This window comes from Embiotoca jacksoni, unplaced genomic scaffold (assembly GCF_022577435.1).
Source record: "Embiotoca jacksoni isolate LCO1_2020_lvr unplaced genomic scaffold, fEmbJac1.0.p SCAF_8, whole genome shotgun sequence".
Classification (NCBI taxonomy): Eukaryota; Metazoa; Chordata; class Actinopteri; family Embiotocidae; genus Embiotoca; species Embiotoca jacksoni.
This window is the reverse complement of record NW_027185436.1, coordinates 6,377,106-6,396,935: the sequence shown is the minus strand read 5'-3', so window position 1 is coordinate 6,396,935 and position 19,830 is coordinate 6,377,106. Positions and strand designations below refer to the sequence as shown.

Here is a 19,830-nt window from a genome sequence, read left to right as displayed (position 1 = left end):
ATAAGACTGGACTATGACGAGTTAACTTCATTTGAGTTAGACCCATCTATTAAGAAATAAGGAGCTCCATGGTGGAAACCACAAACATGTAAAAGCCTAGAGGAAATGTATATTTGTCCTAAAACAGGTACTTGATTTAAATTAAATACAGAGTGTCTTTAAATAATTGTCATTGTGCCGAACTTCAGACATAAAAACACATTTGAAACCCTCATTTTGACGTTTGTTGTTCGACGTGCTTTCCGGCCTGACGTATTTTCAAATTAAGTGCTCAAGAACTGCGTGGTCGCACTTTTGTTGTGAAAAGAAACCCGACCGGAAGTGCTGTTCCTGTTGACGCTATGGAGGCTAGCATGGACCGGGCTGGAGAAAGAGCGTGGCGGGTAATTAAACCTGATATAATACTCTTCAAATTACGTTATTGGGAATATATCCTGGTTTTATTTCTTTTAACTTGCTCTTAGTTGCTCCGACCAAGAATGAGCAGTGGCGGATCACAAAGAAGAAGTTAACGAGGGGATTAGCTGTCGCTGCTAAATACCAAAGTAACCTTTGCTGGCCACAAACGGTGTCAGACGAGAAGATGTCACTTATTTATTGTGTTTACTATTTGCTCTGACGTTTTGCTTTGTTAGTCAGATTTAAAAACTGCATGTTAAATTGGTAGTTAAGGTCATTCAGCTACTGAGCAAACAGGTTCATCTGTGTTATGACCGCAGAGAGGCGCTGTCAGTCAAATACTAATTTTTATTTTAAAGCAATAAACGCTGATGCAAAAAAAACAACTTAAAATAGTGTTATTTACAAACCAAGTTTTAGGATCTGTCATGTTAATGGAGGATTCTGATATAGTAGGCCTTAGATAATTAATTAAGACATTATGGAAGAAGTCATATAAATCATAGATCAAATATATTCTTTATGTTTATAGTTTATGTGAACTAATTCACAACATTGTCAAAACACAGGTTGCTGGTATGAAAGTACTGTGTCCTCATCTGCAAGTCATTTTTACTTAATTCCAAGAGTGTTTGTTTTAAAAGGTCTTTTCACGATGCCTTTTCATTTTCCTCTGATAATTATATTCCAAAATGTCACCAATTCAAAACCCCAAGTTTAGTTCGCTCCAGGTTGATTTTTTTTTTCCAGGTGCTCTTTCATGACTTTCATCCTGCAGTCTGTGGAGCTTGTTGGATGATGCAGTCGTTCACCAGGAATACAAGGGAAAGGGGGGTCATGATATACTTTATTTGACTCGTGATTATTCCTGCCTTTGTCCATACAGCCGCCGCGGCAATGTGAAGACTACTGGAGCGAGTTCAGACACTGCAAAAGCTTCAGGAATTGTTTTCACCACTACTACGCGCACGGCACCACCCCATCCTGCCACCAGTGGAAGGAGGACTTCAATAACTGCAGCGAGTGGGAGAAACACAGAGGCTCCGAGGCCAAGGTACAGCTGCAACGAAAGAGGACCTAAACATGTGATCTTTGTGACACCTCTCCGACTGTCTGAACGTCATAGTGAATACATGTCGTGTCTGTTTTGCAGGAGGCGTTGCAGAGGAGTGAGAGGAACCGAGTGGCAGAGCAAAGAAACTTCACCCCCGTGTGGGAGCTGAGGCGAGAGCCTCCCAGAGACTGGCACATGCCCCTGAACCAGGAAAAGCCTCAGGACTCCTAAAGTGTCACAGTTACCTTACTGTCGCTGCTCCATACTGTGTTTTACCTCACGGACAAGCCGCTGATCACTCGCTGCCATCACCGGTTGTACTTAAGAGAGGTGCTGCATGTAAACTGATATGTTCAGTGTGTTTAAACTGCGTTGGCAGCATCTAGTGGCCACTGATGAGGATGACAGCGTCTATTCAGCTGGTGAAGAACGATATGATCCCTGCACAGGCAGTGCTGTTAGTCATAAATAATTAATTCGCCAACGCTTGTGTTAACTGAAGCACAGAGGCTGACTTACCTCAGAGACTCGCAAAGGATTCGTTTTACGTGAATATCCTTGTTTTAAGATTAAATATAACCCATATGAGTAATGTCAGATCTGCTGTGGTGTTTTTTTTTTTTTTTTTAGGTCAATTTGAAATTAAATCTGCACTTTGTAGTAAAGGGCATCAGACAGAAGAGTTTGGGCTGCTAAGCCTGCTTCCCTTATCTTAGGGATACTTTAAATCTGCAGTGCGGAGCTTTTGTCTCCCCCTTCTGACAGTAAGAGTAATAACAAAAACCCTGTCTACACATGTCAGAGGCTCTGCTGTAGCATACTCTGTTGCAGCTGTAAAATGGTGCATCATTTAAATAAATGGCATCACAACCTGCAAGTCCCAGCAGACACAAGATTTAAAAACACTGTATACTGTGAAATAGAGATTTAGCCTGCAGTAATGCGTTTAATCAGCACCGTGAGCACTCATTCAGCAACGGCATGAATGATACTGGGTTTTTTTTGTTATGTAAAAGTCTCACACTATACCATTAACATGGCAGAATTCAGCTAAATGGTTTTAACCCATTGAGTTCTGTATCAGTTTTCCGTCTTATGTAATTTTGGTTTCACCATTAAATAACAAAATAATTCTGGTGAAATTGGATCAATAAAAAAAAAAAATAATAAAATTTTTATTTTCAGTTTTTTATAACATGTGAATGAGGAAACAATTCAATGCATTCTTTAAATGTTGTGACAAGAACCGAGGGGACAGGACGCTTCACACAACCGATGACGGTTCGGGACCAAAGTGTCCGTCACACCGTTGACGGGCCGTTAAAAAGCAGAATCTTGGCTTCCGGACTGACGTACAAACACGGACAGAAACAGGCTGCACCTCCAGCGACTCCCTGTCCATCACTGCGTGTAAACTTTCGTGATGTTGTTGTATTTGCCGTCGGGAGCGTCATACTTGGGCATTGCTGGTGTGTAGGCAGGACCTTCATGAACGAAGGGAAAGAGAAGTGGGTCTGGCTTCAGCGCCGCCTGGTACAGCTCATCGGACTCTAACTTCAGCTCCTCCAGCGCCTCCCTCTGCGCCTCCAGAGCAAGTTCAACTGCCCGCACTTCAGCCATGTGCTGCTCCTGCAGGAACGACGACAAACACAGCCCACTAACTGTACATGATGGAGAGCAGAGGTCAGATGTGCCACTTTCTATAAAAGCTTTCGTGATGGAGGTGTGATGGGTGAGCGGTAACCTGTTTGTATCGACACCACTCCTTCAGCAGCAGGGCTCGACCCTCGCTTTCTTCAAATGACAGTCTCGGAGTGGAGCGTTCCCTTTATACAAGAATAATGAACATCAATTTATGGCACTTTACAGCCAGAGAGGAAAGAACAAATGTACAGTCAGTCAGTCACGGACAAATTACACATAAAAGCATGTCCGTGAAATACATTGAAATGAGCAACTTTGATGTTGAGTAAACACGAGCCAATCGCCTGATGCCGTTTTAATGTCTGGGAGACTCAAAGCGACAAACAGTCGGGACTTCAAATTCACACTTGATGTCACAGAATATATAAAACGACTGGTCAAAAGAACCAGTCAGAAAAAAAGTAATTCTGACTATCGTTAGTCTGCGAAAACCTCCAAAACTGATTTAAAATCTTTTTTCATCGGTGTGAAGTGAATCTGTTGAAATGAACAGATGGAGATCGAGTGTTAAACTGTGGTTTAGATTTCCAGCTGTCCTCGGTTGATCAAGGATCAAGCGGGCAGAGACCTGGACATTTTTTTAACAATCTTTAATTGATGCAGCTGCTTCCACTGCTGCTTATTTTACAAAGCTGTTAAAGTGAGAACACAAATCTATTTTTCTTTCATTTGGTTTACATCCTGCAGTTTCCATCCGCTTTCGTCCTGTAGTTTTGTAATTGCAGTGCAACAACGTGCTTCATCAATACATTTTAAATGGTTTTAAACACACGTTTTCGTGCTGATGAGCTGCAACACATCGGCCAGGCTTTGGACACCGTTAACTTCAGTGTTTTCAGGACAGAAAAACTTCCTACCAGCCTTGTTATTTAAATGCACAGCGTGTGACCAGCTTAAACATCTGAATATCAACATACCTGGTTTCATCCAAACATTTGATCGGAGTGGTGAAGTCTTCGATGGGGATGAACTCGGGTGGGACCTTCTCCATCTTCTTCAGCTTTTTTCTCAGACGCTCTTTGATCATCTGCTCCCTCCTGGGGTCGACTTTCTTCTTCTTTTTCGGCTCCGCTCTTATAAAACACAATATTTTTAATACATAAAAGGTGTTCCAAAAAATAAAAATAAATAAATAAGCAGACTTTCAATCCAGGATCCGTACCTCAGTGGAGCGGATGTCCTCAGGGTCATGACTGCTGCACACCACGGACTCTGCGCAGCGTGCGGACGGTCTCCCAACAGGAAGCTGCAAAAACAACACCCGGTAAAAAAAAAACACAAAAAAAAAACACATGCCAGCTGCTGGAGCCGTGCGTGGACAGGGAAGTGTTTTATTATCCGCAGAAGCAACTTCAGCAGCGTTTCTCTCTCCTGAAATAACCTTCAACCGACACACACAGTTCACATCGGACCGCGAACACCAACCTGCACGGAGCCGCCTGTCGGGACACAGCCCCGCGGAGACAGAGAGAAAGAGCCCGAGACATGTTTCCACCGTGGCCTGATGGTTCGCCTCAAACTCGTACTCGGGACCAAACTAATACATATTCACATGTCCCTCCTGCTTGTCCTCCTGCTGGCTGGTGACGGAACAGACACGTCGCCGGAAGATGACGTTTTAAAAAAACAACAACAACATTGTTCGCAATTTAAGGGGCGCACTTTCGAGTATTTTCTAATTCAAATATTAAAAGCAAAGTTGGCAATTTCGTTAAAATATTCACTAATACAGCACCTACGTACGCTTGCATACACTCGTGTTTTTAATATTTAATGACGTGATATATGTTGAATTTCAGTGTAAATTCTTTGTCGAATCGTCCTGACCCAGTGAGGAAGTGAGCAGGCAGCATTATTCAGGGGAAAGGTCGCATCAGTCCGAGGCTGTGCTCACCGAGGACGGATCGACACAGCCAGATAAGAGTCAAAAAGTTTGATCCTGACAGCAGCGGACCATTGAAACAGCATCATGGCACTTCTCAGAGGTAAAGTCAGCATCGCACCAAACAGCAGGCGGGCTTTGCTTTGTGGACTGTGTCTGTGCTGCTTAGAAAACACTGAACTACTTTATCTGAGTTTATGCTGCAGTCTTGAAGTATCTGTGACATAAAATGAATGCATTCACGGCAAAGTCAACTTTTTGTTTTTAAATATAGATAGGAAGTTTTAACGCCTTTGCTGAACACAATCTTTCTGTAATGTAGGTTAAAGGTGAGCACAAAGTGTCAGGATGATTAACAGCTGACCTTTCGGTCGACCCCTTGTGGGCAACATACATTTTTCATAGTTTCATGTTAAATCTTTCATAAATGTTCCCCTCATGAAACATTGTTTGGACATTTAACAACATTTGGGACACCAGTTGTTCTGATAAAAAGTTTTTATTTTTTTATTTGTATTATTATGTTTTATGATTGTAAAATGTTTTATATATATATATATATATATATATATATATATATATATATATATATATATATATTTATGCAAGCCCTGTCAGTGGTAAACTTTTTGCTCCCTTTTTTCATATAAAAAAAGAACAGAAAAACCAACAAACATCATGAGCATTTAAGTTAAAATAATCATATATCGAGTTCATCAGTCTATCTCTGTGCCATGCCATTGTAGTTGCATCATAAATATGGATGAATTAATGGAAGCAGCATTATTGCCGCTTTCAGCACATTTGAACTTCTTTATATGCTGTAGGAGAGTTTAATCTGGAGCAATTGTGATAATGAACGTCAACATATGTTTTGAATATTTGTAAAATATGATGAATATTTCAATGGGACAGATAAAATGGGGGAAAAAAACTTGAATACAGTTTGATCTGCTCTTTACTAACCGTTTTACTCCTGTTTAATTCTGTCCCTGTAGTTTTCACTGTTTACATACGGTACAGTTGAAAGAAAAAAAAATAGGCATATTTCACAACACTGAAAACTGCACGAGTAGGGCGGATGTTACTATAATGATTGTCTTAACCAAAGAGAAAGCCCAGTGCAGTACAAATACAAAACGCTGGGACAACAATACTTGACTGCAGTAAACTTCAGCCAATAGTTCAGTGTCTGATAAGAAAGTAAATATAAACACAGTATTTTAAGACAGTAAACATTCCTATTAGCTGTGTGCCACTAGTGTTTTTATTATAAAGCCCTGTACATCATTACTAAAAATGCTGAGAATATGTGCGGGTTTTCAGATTAATTCTTGGCAGTTCTGGATGAGATTACTGATCTAACTGGGTAATGAGGATTATATATAAATAAGATGTGTTCACTCTGCTGACTATATTGTGTTCCTTACTGAGACTAAAGGGAAATGTGTTTTAAATAGATATTTTTTCCCTTTCTTTTTTGAGCATTTGCAAATGATATTGACGTTTTATTAGACTATTAAAGAGTCTGCTCTTCCAAAGAAGGCACAACAGTTGAGTTCAGTGTTAACCAACAGGTTCAAGAAAAAATAAAACATCCACCACTTTGTTGATTCCAATTCAACATGGAGCCAGCTCTTTTTATAAACAGGTGTATTTTTTAAAATTTATTAGGAATAATAATAACAAATAATAAGATCCATAATTCTTGACTATTAATTGTGAAAAAAACCCATTCCTCAGGAGCAGGTTTAAAAATCCGGCTGTAATTGCTGCCCTTGTTCCTGTTCCCATTTCACGTGTGCACTGCCAGGTCTTCTGTATCTTTATCATCTGCATCTCTCTGCACTGCTTCTGTCCGTCATCTCTGCAGCATTTACCACCCCAGTAAACCCTGCTACTTTTAGTGAATGTACTGATTACAAATCTTTTCACTCCTCTCCTCTCCTGTCCCCCTGCTCTGATCTGGCAGTAGCTCAATGGTGGGTGGTGTTAAGTCTTTTTCACTGCTCCTTTTCTCTCTAGGTGTATTTATTGTTGGTGCCAAGCGGACTCCGTTCGGTACCTACGGCGGAGTGCTTAAGGACCACAGTGCAACAGATCTGGCCGAGCATGCAGCCAAAGCTGCCCTGGCTGCAGGGGTTGTGGCCCCAGAGCTGGTAAACAGTGTCATCATGGGAAATGTCATGCAGGTACTTCAGTTGACTCTGATCACAATTACCATTGCATGAAGAAAAAAAAAAAGAAGAAAAAAAAAAAAGCAATGTTTGAAAAAAGTTGTGTTCTGGCTGGTTCGCTGTTCCTTACCTAACACCCCCCCCACCCCCATCCCTCCCTCTCCATCTCACTGCAGAGCTCAGCTGATGCACCCTACATTGCTCGTCATGTGGGTCTGAGGTGTGGCGTTCCCATCCCTGTGCCTGCTCTCACTGTGAACAGACTGTGTGGCTCTGGTTTCCAGGCCATCATCAACGGTGCTCAAGTAAGTTCTCTACCAAGAACAGAAAACGTTCTGGCAGGAACACAAATGTAGAATACAACATAGTGTTTTATGTTCAGTTACGCCTCTACAATCTGATATAATACGATGTTATAACACATCTGTGTGACAGATTGGAGCTATGTTACAGAAAACATGCCATAATATTCCACATATAGTGAACTTAGCGTGTGGCTTACCGAAATGCTGTTACCTTGTGCGTTCGTAGGAGATTTGTCTGCGGGAGTCTGAGGTGGTCCTGTGCGGAGGTTCAGAGAGTATGAGCCAGGCTCCGTACGCTGTTCGCAACATCCGATTCGGTACAAAGTTTGGATTAGATCTGAAGGTTGGTTGATTTTCTCATTTTTATTTCGTTTTTTTGGTTGTTGTTTTTTTTTTATCTCTGAACCTTTGATTTAAATACACATGGAGCTGCTGTATGTGATATGGCAATAAAGACAAGGTTAACTGACAAATACATAAACGCTCTCCTCATCTGCCTGACAGCTAGAGGACACTTTGTGGGCTGGTCTGACGGACCTGCACATCAAAATCCCAATGGGCATCACAGCAGAAAACCTGGCGGATAAATACCAGATCACACGAGAGGACTGTGACAAGTACGCATATCAGACGCAGCAGAAGTGGAAAGCAGGTAGGGCAGGCTGCAGTTTTTTTTTATATATATAAATCTCCCTGGTCGACCACTCTTACACATAGTAACATTAGAATAAGTTGCCTCTTCCACTGGTATTTGTGCAGGCAAGAAGTTGCTGCTCAGGACAAACTCATTTTTAAAAGGTAAATTGTAACTTTTTCTGCCTACAGCTCACGAGGCTGGTAACTACACAGCAGAAATTGCTCCCATTGATGTGAAATCTAAAAAAGGAAAAGTGCCCATGGCTCAGGATGAACACCCCCGACCTCAGACCACACCAGAGCAGATGGCCAAACTCCCACCTGTCTTTAAGAAGGGAGGAGCCGTCACTGCCGCTAACGCTTCGGTGAGTTTACGCCCAAGATGTCGGCTTCCCAGGCACCATGAAATTGAATAATTTCATAAATAATTCCATTAAATTAAATAATTTCATGGAGATTGGGAACCCTTATAAGCCACCTTACTTTTGCTGTAATTTTTTTTGGATTCATAAGAAAAAAGAGGCATTTCCAAAAACTTAAAAACAGCTAATAATTTTTATAGAAAAATCTTTTTTTATTACGGCTTTTCATGAGATAAGATTCTCTATTGTGTCTTTTTAGAGACACGTCGGAGTTGTGACTTTTGGCAGTGTCAGTTAACCATCAGCACTTTGAGTGTACATACAAAGAGTTGTACTTCTACTATGAGAAGTAGCCCACTATGACTAAATCTAACTGCCTGATCTGCAGGGTGTATCCGATGGTGCTGCTGCCGTGGTGATTGCAAGTGAGGATGCGCTGAAGGAGCACAAACTCACTCCGCTGGCCAGAATCGTGGCCTATCATGTGTCAGGCTGTGACCCGAGCATCATGGGAATTGGTGAGTGACACCACTGTTATGAGATGTAATTCAAACCCTTTGAATTAAATTCAACCCCCTTGAATTTCTGTTTTTCCTCTTAATCATGGTAGGTCCTGTTCCAGCGATCACGGAGGCGCTTAAAAAAGCCGGTCTGACTCTCAACGACATGGATCTCGTGGAGGTTTGTTACCAGTGAAAGATTAGTCTCCGTGACGTTCAGCCTCAGGTTATGTCACCATTTCACACACACACGGTGGAACAAATAGTCAGATCCTTTATTTAACGAGTCAAAGTACTAATACAACAATCTAATGATGCTATAGTCCAAGTAGAGACATATTATTAGGAAAATGTACGAAAGATAAGTACTGCAGCAAAATGTGATGGACTATTATATATAACATTATTAGATTGTAAATAATGATGCATTAATGCATAAGAGGCCTGTTGTAGATGCTGGAGGTGCTGCTAGTTTTAACTGAAAAGGTTAATGGATGAGGGGGGAAAAACTAAAATGTTTGGATTAATCTCGAGTCTGCCGTTTTGGAAAGTCAGATAATTTTACGTTTGGGCCGCAAACATTTATTTAAGTGAAACAATGTGGGAGTTTAGAGGGAACGTGTCTCAACTCAGGGCTGAAACTGGACATCGCATTTTTGTAAGTGGTCAAGACAAGACATGTCAGTGTGTGTTGTTTTGAACAGGTGAATGAGGCGTTTGCTGCACAGTTCCTGGCTGTTTCCAAGGCTCTTGGACTGGATCCAGAGAAAAGCAACGTCAACAGTGGAGCTATTGCCATCGGACATCCTCTCGGTGCTTCTGGTGCACGCATCACTGCTCACCTGGTGCACGAGCTCAGGTAGCCTCATCATTAGTAATTCTATGCATCATATGACAGGGAGAAGTTTTCATATTAAGTAGCTCTGAATAATAAACTTTTGTTTCTGACAGGCGACGAGGAGGCAAGTACGCCGTTGGGTCTGCCTGTATCGGCGGTGGTCAGGGCATCGCCATCATTATTGAAAATTGCTGAAAGAAAAAGCTGCCAGTGTCAGCAGGATTCCTGTAGAAGATTGTCCTGCGCACACACCGTCCATTCACACAAAATACAATATAGTTGATTCGTGCTGAAAGGGATATTAATGCAGATACACATAGTATTCTCCTAACATGAGTCACTGCCGCATAAAAAAAGGAAAGGAGTCACTTTATCTGATTACACACGACTTCTTTCAGTCCAGATATACAAATATGTACAATAAACATTTCTATGGGATCGAATTAGGGTAATGTTGTGCTTTTGGAATGACATTGACAAATAATTTCACATTTTGTGTGCAGACATAATTTACACATGTGCCCGTACAAAGCCTTTAAGAGGGACACACAAATGTCCTACTTTTGTGTGTGACCCTGAAGTTACAGACGGGAGCTACGGAAACACCAGTACGAACTTTTGACACTGTTTTTACGCCTGAGCTGACCGTAATCAGGAGGCACTTTGATTGTGGCGAGTTCTGGTTACGCTGTCAAACCTGCAGTCTGCCGTGGCGTCATGGCGCAGTCAGAGCCAGAGGGGAGCTCTGGGAGACAGGCGGGTGAATGACGTGTTTGCACGGGACAAAACTGTCAAGTGTGACGTCATCTTTAACGACACGCATCAAGACAGCTGTGCATGCATTTCGCAGTTACTTAATTAGCTTTTTTTTGTTGTTGTTGTTGTTGTTCACGTTGTTTTTTTTTGTTTTGTTTTACTGATATCTGAACGAGCTACACTGCTGGCTTGTCGTTGTGCCTTTTAAAAGGGTAACGCTAAACTTGAACAAAATGCTGTCCGACAACATGCAGAGGGCGTCTGATATAGAAAGGAGGATAATCAGCTAAAAGTCCAGAAGCACCAGGTTTGCTCTCCACTGTGTTCGTGTCAGCGGGGAAATCAATAACGTGAACAACTAAGTAGGACTGACCTGGGGTGGTTCCAACAACAACAACAACAACACAGTTTGTATATGTGTGTCACAGAATCTCAAATAAAATGATCAAACAAACAAGTGAAGTGCTGTTTGTGAAGCTCTCATGATTAGTGCTATTTGTTTTAGTTTAGCAGGGAATCTCAATTTAACATAGTTCTTATTTTAGCTCTCACTAGTTTTCATTCAAGTGAAAATGTTTACTTTTTCTGGCATAACCATATTTTGTATTATCTTTTTTTTTATCAAAAATATTAGTTGGTTAGTAACGCGTGTTTTGTTCTTTGACCTTTGACTATTTTAGTTGGTTTTTTTTTCATAAAAACTTAACATAAAACCAGAGAAAAGATTGTTTGATAATATTTTGATATTTGCAGAGGTTGTTTTTTTTTTTTTTTATTATAATGACTCTAACATCCGAAAACAAGGAAGAACAGGAGGACATCAGTGGACAGAAATGTGTGTTACTTATTACTGGGAGACAGTATGAAAAACAAAAAAAAAAATCAAATGTGCTTCACAATATCATCTGGAAAATCAGTGTTAAGAATCTTTAATTGATAATTGAATGTTTTTATTTTAATAAAGTCCCAAAATTAGGATAATCGGTTTTTTTCATATATATAATTCTGAATATATCCCCAAAAGACAAACTATACAATTGTTTATTGTGTGTATGAGTAGAAACAAACATGAATCCTTGTTTAGAGAAAATAAAATTGTTAACTAAAACAACGTTTCCCAGTTGTTAAAAACAATTCCAATGTAGATGTTATTTAAAATGTACAGTGAGAAGGAAAGAGAAACACAGAAAAGACTACGATGACCATAATATCCTTTAAAAAAAAAAAAAAAGCGACGCAATCACGTCAACGTCACCGCGCAGCGTCCTTATAAGCGTCAGATGCCCGGATGTCGGTCTTTTTTCATAGCAAAGGTAAGACCGTCTTGCCTTCGTGTTACTGTTGGGCTCAAAATCTGTTTTCATCCGTGTTACAGAATAAAAACTACAGTCTCCAAATATCATGAGACGAATCCGCGTACACAGACGACGCACTAGATACCATTATTACTTGGGACTTATTTCACGTTTCCGTAATAATGAGCAGTTTGTTGTTTCGGTACTTGTAGGCCCGCCGGCGAGCCTTCGTCCAGTCTGCAGCCTTAACAAGGCTGCTCATAGAAACGTGTTGTACTTGTTTGTGTCGTGTGTTGTTTAGTCATACAAATTACGCCGTCACGGACTTCAGTGTTTCCATAAAACATGTAAATTGTCAACTGGATAAGACAAGTAGCTAACTAGTTAGCAATGCGACTCAGCCGTGCTAACGCTACTTGTCATGCTTGCTCCGTCCTGCTGCTCTCTCTTGTGAATCATTTAAAGTCATAGTTTCCAGCATGGTTGTATTTTCCTGTCGCTCAGCAGTGCGTCGCGTTAGTTAGTTAGGCCGGCAACACTTGTTTACTTAGTGGAATAATAAACAAGCTTGTCAAATAATAACCCCGAGACATTTTAATACCATTTTCTAAAAACATGTCTGCGGTGAGTTTCAAGCTTTCAAACCCCTGTTTTGATTCACTCCCAGATGGCAGAGGGTGACAAAAAGGCTGTCAAGAAGAAGCACGGGAGCCGGAACCCGGTTCTGGCCCGGGGCATCGGCCGCTACTCCCGCTCCGCTATGTACGCCCGCCGGGCCATGTACAAGAGGAAGAGCAAGATCACGGAGACCAAGGTGAGGGACCATCGGGCCATCACGCAGCGATTGATGATCGTGACGGAAACCAAATGCACATCAAACCTCTTGATCGTATCTCGTTTCAGACGGAGAAAAAGGTGAAGGTGAAGCCTCAGGCCACCGTGGTCAAGACGGTCGGAGGAGACAAGAACGGAGGCACTCGTGTGGTCAAGCTGCGCAAGATGGTGAGTCATGTTTTCATTATTTTTTTTTTTTTACCATTGAGAGTTGTCTTTGAACGTTGTCAGGAAATATCAGAGCACAGTTCATTCAATAAGTGTCTCGCTCGGTGAAAATCCTGAGTGTACCGCGGTAGACTGGTATGGAGGTCCTTGTTATAAGAACATTGAGACCTTTAATTTGTTCAGTTCACATTTTAATGTTAGTTTTCGCTGTAAACACTTTGAGTATCAATATGTTCAATTGAAAAGAAAGGCTTGTCCATGTATTTACATGTTGTTGTTTTTTTACTTGGAATTCAAGTATGACTTTTTATCCCCCCCGTAGCCCCGCTACTACCCCACAGAAGATGTTCCCCGTAAACTGAAGAGCCATGGAAAGAAGCCCTTCTGTCAGCACAAGAGGAAGCTGCGCACCTCCATCACGCCAGGAACTGTCCTCATTCTGCTCACCGGTCGCCACCGTGGAAAGGTGAGCACCATTTCTGAAAACATGCCTTAATAAAATGATTGAAATGTTCTCTTGGATTAGAAGAAATGATGGACGCGCAGAACGGGAGAATTTGATGTCTGAAAGAGGGACTACAATTCCTCTACACTATTAAATAATTTAAGACGAGACACGAGCGAACGTGTGTTTGCCCTTTTATAACAGGGTGTAAATTCACGACCATTAAATACCTTTCAGATGATGCAGTAATATTGCCACTCTGTGGGTGTCTTAATGGCAATGATCCGTTTGCTTCCAAAAGGAAATCTTCTCTGACAACCACATGGTGCAAAACTCGCCAACTTTGATCAGGTTATATCGCATACAACTATTGATCATTTTAATCTGTAAAGGCACTATCTGATCCAGATGTAAACGAAATAATTTGACCAATGAAAACTCACTTGTGCACTAAAGTGATTCATGGCCACACAAAAAAATGCTTTCCGTGTTTCAGCCGTAGACCGCTTGTATAAAGGTGGACAGAGCTTCTGGTCTGAAAAGTACAAATGTGGAAGTACGAGAGGCTCCAAAAAACCTCTGGCTCCATGGACTACCATTCAACTTCCCATTAAATACAAAGTCACATTTTCCCATTAGTCATAATAGTGTCATTAATGAAATTCACTCCCTCTGAGTTCTCATGGTCCATCTGAAATCAATTCTATCATTTATTAGATATTAGGCCTCAAAAGGTGACACCACAGCAGGTTGCTGCTTGTATTAAATGTGATCCTAATCACGTGTTTTCATGTGTTGGAATACGTCAAACAGTTCCCAGCAAAAAATAAATGTTGTATTAATTCATTACCAGTGGTAGCTTATCCTAGTAGGTGGCTCGATACCATAACAACAATATTGATTTACAGTTTCCTGGTTAACCTGTCAGTCTTGTCTCGTCACAGACGTTATAACCTCAGTGATGCACCCAGAGGAGTCTAATGCTGAAAATAATACTTTGTGAAAGGAACATCAGCGGCCTCATTTTAAACTTATTTTTTTAATCTCACTTTTCCTGACACTCGTCTTATTTTTACAAATTTTAATCACAGAACATTTGTTGTAGTAAGAAAAAGGATTTTTTTGTTGTTGTTGTTGTTGGCAACATAATGCCTGTTTTTGTCCATCACCACCGTTTATTGTAACAAGACATTGTCCTTCTCTCCCACTCTCAAACACTGCATGGGCAAGTTATGGAAGCAAGTGTGCCCACACACACTTTGAGCTGCTGCTGACCTAAATAATGCTTCAGCTACAGAACTGACGGCCAGAGAGCCCTCGATAAAATCAGTAGTGTGTGTCAAGTACATTTATTTTTCTCCTGTCTAAATAGCTTGGTATCAGTGGATTGCTGTTGTTGAATTGTTTTATCCAAATGGCACAAATTAGGTTGTTTTTTTTGCTCACCAATTCAGTTAAAAGACCCCGCTTGTATGTGGTGAAATTAAATGTATGTAGTGGTTGGTTCAGTACGTAGGAGCCCCACCCAGTACAGCAGTTTCATACAATGACACTTGTTTGTTTGTTTGTTTGTTTTCCCCAGCGTGTGGTTTTCCTGAAGCAGCTCTCAACTGGTCTCCTGCTTGTCACTGGTAAGATTGTTTTTAGTGGTAAAGATTTCTGTTGCTGAACATTTCTGCTCATTATAGAGTCCATAATCAATCAGTTGGGCACCTTTAATACTTGTCTAACATTTGTGTTGTTTCCTTCTCTTAGGTCCTCTTGCCTTGAACAGAGTCCCCCTGCGTAGGGCCCATCAGAAGTTTGTCATTGCCACAAACACCAAAATCGACATCTCTGGCATGAAGGTCCCCAAAACTCTCAACGATGCTTACTTCAAGAAGAAGAAGCTGAGGAGGCCCCGTCACCAGGAGGGAGAGATCTTTGATACAGAGAAAGAGGTAACTTGGATGTTGACTCAATAATCTGCTTTACTTGTCTATTGGACCTTGGCTTCTAGATTGATGGTGGCTAACTTGTTGGTTTTTCTTCTTCATGTGCAGAAATACCAGCTGACAGAGCAGAGGAAGGAGGACCAGAAGGCTGTTGATGCTATGCTCCTGCCCCTCATTAAGAAAGTACCTCAGATGAAAGGATACCTGCGCTCTACCTTCTGCCTGTCTAATGGAGTCTACCCACACAAGCTGGTTTTCTAAATGTAATAAAGAGTACCACCATCTTATCCCATCTCTTGACTAATTTTTTTTACTGATGTTTACAATCACTGCATGAATAAAGACCTCAAGTGATTTCAGCAACATTTCAGTTTTTCCAGAGCTTCATTTTGGTGTTAATTTACATGGTTTTATGGTGTCTTGTGGGAATGAAGCTGTCCTTGACACCTGATGAAATGACTAGAAATGGACCCCATAGCAATATTCTGGGAGGAAAAAAGCAACTCAAATCATATTCAACTTGTTGATCTCAGCATGTGGAAGGAGCTGGTACTTTTACAATATAAATTTATGTCAAATGGGAAACATGACAACAGATCAGTGCCTTCCCACTGATGAGGTTAACAAATGTGTAAACACACCTGGACGTCTCATAACTTTTAATATGAAGCAATGAAATGACCACAGCAGACATTGGACCCAGACAGCTTAACAGCTACGCTTTAATTAAAAAAATGACATGTCTAATGTAACAAGACAAAAATAAATACAAGTGTTTTATCTCTTTAACATGGCCACGGTATTTTTTTTTTTTTTTTTTATCCTCAAAAACAGAACAAAGTAGAAAGCAGCACAGAAAAAGGCAGCGGCCCCTTGCCAAGGAATGATAAGTGCCTTTTGTGGAGTCAGTCAGTACTGTGTGTGTGTGGTCAGCTGGTGTAGAGAAAATGACTTCCCTCAGCCGGACTTGAACAGCAGTATGGCCACCTGACCCAAGTAGAAGTAAATGAAATGCTTGGTCTCATGAGTCACGTAGCTGCCAAAGTTCCTCCCAACGATGCAGTGCCAGGTCGGGTTATATTTCTTGTCAAACTCCTGAGTGGGACAAAGACACATTGCATTCAAACATTTGGCAGTATAAGAATAACGTTGCATTTGATACAGTTGATGTCCACAGTAAAAACACGTGATCTGGTTTTTTTTTCAAAGGGCTGTGTCAACTAAAATGTGATCGTTTCCTGCACACAGACTGTTGAAGCTGGGGGAAATGAACAGTATACGCTGTTAAACTGCATGACTGTCATTCTTGTATCACCTTCACCCAAACCAGTATATTACATGTTTTGTTTTTGGTATTACAAATCTGAGATGGGTGATTTCACACACACCTTTAGCAACGTTTTGAAACTTTGTATACAAAAAGGTACATGATCAGAGATGTGTGTCCCTCCTTAGACCACAACACCATGGAGATACAAAAAAAATACAAAATAATAATGTGGGCAAGTGGCTTCTTCAGTACAGTCCAAGAGTAACAGGTTTCCTCAGGAAGAGTGGAAACAATTACAAATCCCATGCTGGGTGTGTGATATGAATGAGGCACAGGATGGTTGGGTGTAAAAATAGCTTCCCCAGCACTGCAAAAGACTCCATTTAACGGAATTACTCGTTTTTTGGGGGTTTTTTTTGTTCTCATCTTGTGCGCTTACTTCGTGGAGATGTTTGGTGCGCCAGCAGTGGGCTTTTTTTTTTTTTTTTTTTACCTTTTTGATGTACGCCGCGATGTCTTTCTCGATGTTGTACTTCTCCAGGGCCTGTGTGGCACACTCCACGGCGTCCTGCTGCATGTCCTCCGACATGTCAGCATTTTTGATCACCGCCTTTCTGTCAGACATGGTTGCCCTGGGAAACCAGCACACAGCGGACAAATTCATCATCCTCCTCACAGGGCGCATTGGCACATAATAAAAACGGACTGTAGAGCCCGAGCATCCCCGCGGTAATCATCGACTGAACATCTTAAAGCTTGTAAAAAAATTTTTTTTTTAAAAAGACGCGTTGTTATTACATAATGCCTGATGCATAATATTTGAACGAGCCATTTCTACAAGTGTTGCATAACAACTTCCATCAGCTCGCTGGAAGCGCGCTCTGCGTAGTTTCTATGGAGACGCGAGATATTTGAGGTTTTCGTCTCTGATTTTTTTTTTTCCGACGTTTTCTTACAGGAATCCTGTAGAAAAACCAGGCGACAGCATGAAACCACAAGTGCTGCAACTACCAAACGTCAGAAAAAAAAAAAAACAAACAAACAAAAAAAAAAAAAAACACGGCATCTGCTTCAGCGTGCTGGACACCAAAAATAAACACCCCAATCCTCGTAATAATACCACGTTTTTGTCGTAAGTAGGACTTAATCTGTGGTGAGCTGTCATAGTAACACCTGGCCACATGCAGTCAGCGATGACGGGCTGTTGATTAAGCTAAAGCACGATAACGAGCTGCTCATTCATCCCGAGGAAAAAAAAAAAAAAAAAAAAAAAAAAAAAAAAAAAAAAGGGAAACAAACACCGTCTAACAGTGAGGACAAGATAGACACTGTCGTTTCAGTGACATTTAAAAGAGAACACATTCACTAAAAATGGTTGCATGCGAAATTGTTAGTTTACCTAATAGTATCCCGTGCACTGTTTGTCTAGTTTAAAAGAGACGGCTGCTCCAGAAGCGACAACTCCCGCGAAGTGGTTGACAAAAGTAATGTGGGTGTGTAGCGGTAAGAGACTGCTGCCTCGACGCGCTCCTATTGGCTGATATTAATGCACAAATCGCTGCCATTGGTGGACGCTGGCTTATCTTTCGGGTGTTTCTGCTAGCATTTTATTTCAACCCATCATCCTTTGCGACACCGCCGTTGCCGAGGAAACCTCTGTAAATAACTGGCTTCTGGCATGGGCATGAGCTGCAGGGTGCAGAAGAGCGCATCACTGCCGACCGTACCGTGACAGGTTACGAAATTAATTAATTCAACGTCACGATATTATCTTTTTCCTCGTGCCATCAAGCCTACGAATTTTCAGTTTTATTTTTTGGGCAATATTTGTAGTAAATAACATAATATAAACAGACAAATGCCCAAAACAATGGAGAGAAACTACTTACATTTGGACGCTTTTTTTTTATTTATGAGGCACGGAAGCCATAATTTAAAAATGGTTTTGTTGTACACAGAAATAAACTTTGGTTCATAAAAACTAGTATCTATTGTGTCAAATGAGAGATCTAAGATGTTACTGTCACAACTATCTCCAACCACAAACAACACGTGGTTGTTATGTGGTTTCCTGTAACTACAGCATTACACACACCAGGAGAAAATGTTGTAAAACAATCATCATAATAAAATCCAGTAAGAGTTGGTGCTTGGTGGTCTTGGGGTTGAATACCTCACCTTTATTCTCCCAACATACCTCTCGTCATCTTTGTCTCATCTGACCTTAAAACCTTCCTCCATAAGGCTTTTTCTTTGTGCACGGGGTCAGTTGCAAACTTCAGTCAAAGTTTAAGGTGTCTCTTTTCGAGCAGAGGTTTCTTTCTCGGACGGCAGCTTTCAGTCTTACGGATATGTAAAACTCACAATAACTTGTATTTGCGTAGATTTTATGAACGACTGATCTTGGAATCTGCAGTTATTTCCAAATGTCTCCATGACACATTTCGGTGTAAGATCTTTTTTTTCTTAATTCAATTCAATTCAATTCAATTCAATTCAATTCAATTCAATTCAATTCAATTCAATTCAATTCAATTTAATTCAATTCAATTCAATTCAATTCAATTTTAGTATTTATTTACAGCAGAATTTATTACTTAGAACAGAATTATACAGAGAAACCCAACAATTAAACAATTCCCACATAAGCTAGGAGGGGAAAAAAACTCCTCTTTTAGGGAGAAAATCCTCCAACAGAGGGAAGTAAAAACTCCCTCTTAACAGGAAGAAACCTCCGACAGAACCAGACTCATGTGCCTCGACTGGTTGGGGTGAGAGGAGAGCAGAGAGGGAAAAGGACAGCATAGAGATCCACAACATGAACTGTTGGCAGGCCGACAATCACAGAGCAGAGACATGCAGCTCCGTGGCCGGGACATCTGTGAAGGAAAAAACAGAAGCTACGCGAGTGAGGGAACTGAATGGAGACAATAGACAATAAGCAAAAACTATGGGAGAGAAAAAGCATGAAGTTAGTGAGATGTGATGGTGAGATATGAGTTATAGAGAGTGAAAGAGTGAGAGGTAAGAAGCTCAGTGCATAACGAGGTCCGCCAGCAGCCTCGGCCTTTAACAGCATAACTAAGGGTTGGTTCAGGTCTACCTGAGCCAGTCGTAACTATAAGCTTTATCAAAAAGGAAAGTTTTGAGTCTAATCTTAAAGCTAAAGAGGGTTTCTGCCCCTCGAACCCAAACTGGGAGCTGGTTCCACAGGAGAGGAGCCTGAAAACTGAAGCTCTGCCTCCTATTCTACTTTTGGAAACTCTGGGAA

General features: G+C 41.0%; 5 protein-coding genes across 5 annotated transcripts; 3 read left to right on the top strand and 2 right to left on the bottom strand.

Moving 5' to 3' along the window:
- Positions 1–291: 291 nt before the first annotated feature.
- cunh22orf39 (chromosome unknown C22orf39 homolog) lies at positions 292–2,050 on the top strand. Its single transcript, XM_069178091.1, has 3 exons — positions 292–383; positions 1,286–1,453; positions 1,553–2,050. The coding sequence occupies exons 1-3, from the start codon at positions 342–344 to the stop codon at positions 1,682–1,684; spliced, it is 342 nt and encodes a 113-aa protein (XP_069034192.1). The 5' UTR covers positions 292–341; the 3' UTR covers positions 1,685–2,050.
- A 550-nt stretch (positions 2,051–2,600) lies between these two features.
- On the bottom strand, positions 2,601–4,754 carry mrpl40 (mitochondrial ribosomal protein L40). Its single transcript, XM_069178090.1, has 5 exons — positions 4,583–4,754; positions 4,320–4,403; positions 4,075–4,230; positions 3,198–3,279; positions 2,601–3,082 (listed from the first exon to the last, which is right to left on the bottom strand). Exons 1-5 carry the CDS (start codon positions 4,642–4,644, stop codon positions 2,855–2,857), a joined length of 612 nt encoding a protein of 203 aa, XP_069034191.1. The 5' UTR covers positions 4,645–4,754; the 3' UTR covers positions 2,601–2,854.
- A 232-nt stretch (positions 4,755–4,986) lies between these two features.
- On the top strand, positions 4,987–10,300 carry acaa2 (acetyl-CoA acyltransferase 2). Its single transcript, XM_069178088.1, has 10 exons — positions 4,987–5,142; positions 7,065–7,231; positions 7,393–7,521; positions 7,748–7,864; positions 8,026–8,173; positions 8,347–8,522; positions 8,908–9,037; positions 9,130–9,200; positions 9,724–9,878; positions 9,971–10,300. Exons 1-10 carry the CDS (start codon positions 5,127–5,129, stop codon positions 10,050–10,052), a joined length of 1,191 nt encoding a protein of 396 aa, XP_069034189.1. The 5' UTR covers positions 4,987–5,126; the 3' UTR covers positions 10,053–10,300.
- A 2,256-nt stretch (positions 10,301–12,556) lies between these two features.
- On the top strand, positions 12,557–15,576 carry rpl6 (ribosomal protein L6). Its single transcript, XM_069178457.1, has 6 exons — positions 12,557–12,722; positions 12,812–12,910; positions 13,233–13,376; positions 14,938–14,986; positions 15,111–15,295; positions 15,398–15,576. Exons 1-6 carry the CDS (start codon positions 12,576–12,578, stop codon positions 15,548–15,550), a joined length of 777 nt encoding a protein of 258 aa, XP_069034558.1. The 5' UTR covers positions 12,557–12,575; the 3' UTR covers positions 15,551–15,576.
- A 411-nt stretch (positions 15,577–15,987) lies between these two features.
- On the bottom strand, positions 15,988–18,061 carry dynll1 (dynein, light chain, LC8-type 1). Its single transcript, XM_069178458.1, has 3 exons — positions 17,959–18,061; positions 17,053–17,191; positions 15,988–16,384 (listed from the first exon to the last, which is right to left on the bottom strand). The coding sequence occupies exons 2-3, from the start codon at positions 17,182–17,184 to the stop codon at positions 16,247–16,249; spliced, it is 270 nt and encodes an 89-aa protein (XP_069034559.1). The 5' UTR covers positions 17,185–17,191; positions 17,959–18,061; the 3' UTR covers positions 15,988–16,246.
- Between the last annotated feature and the right edge of the window lie 1,769 nt (positions 18,062–19,830).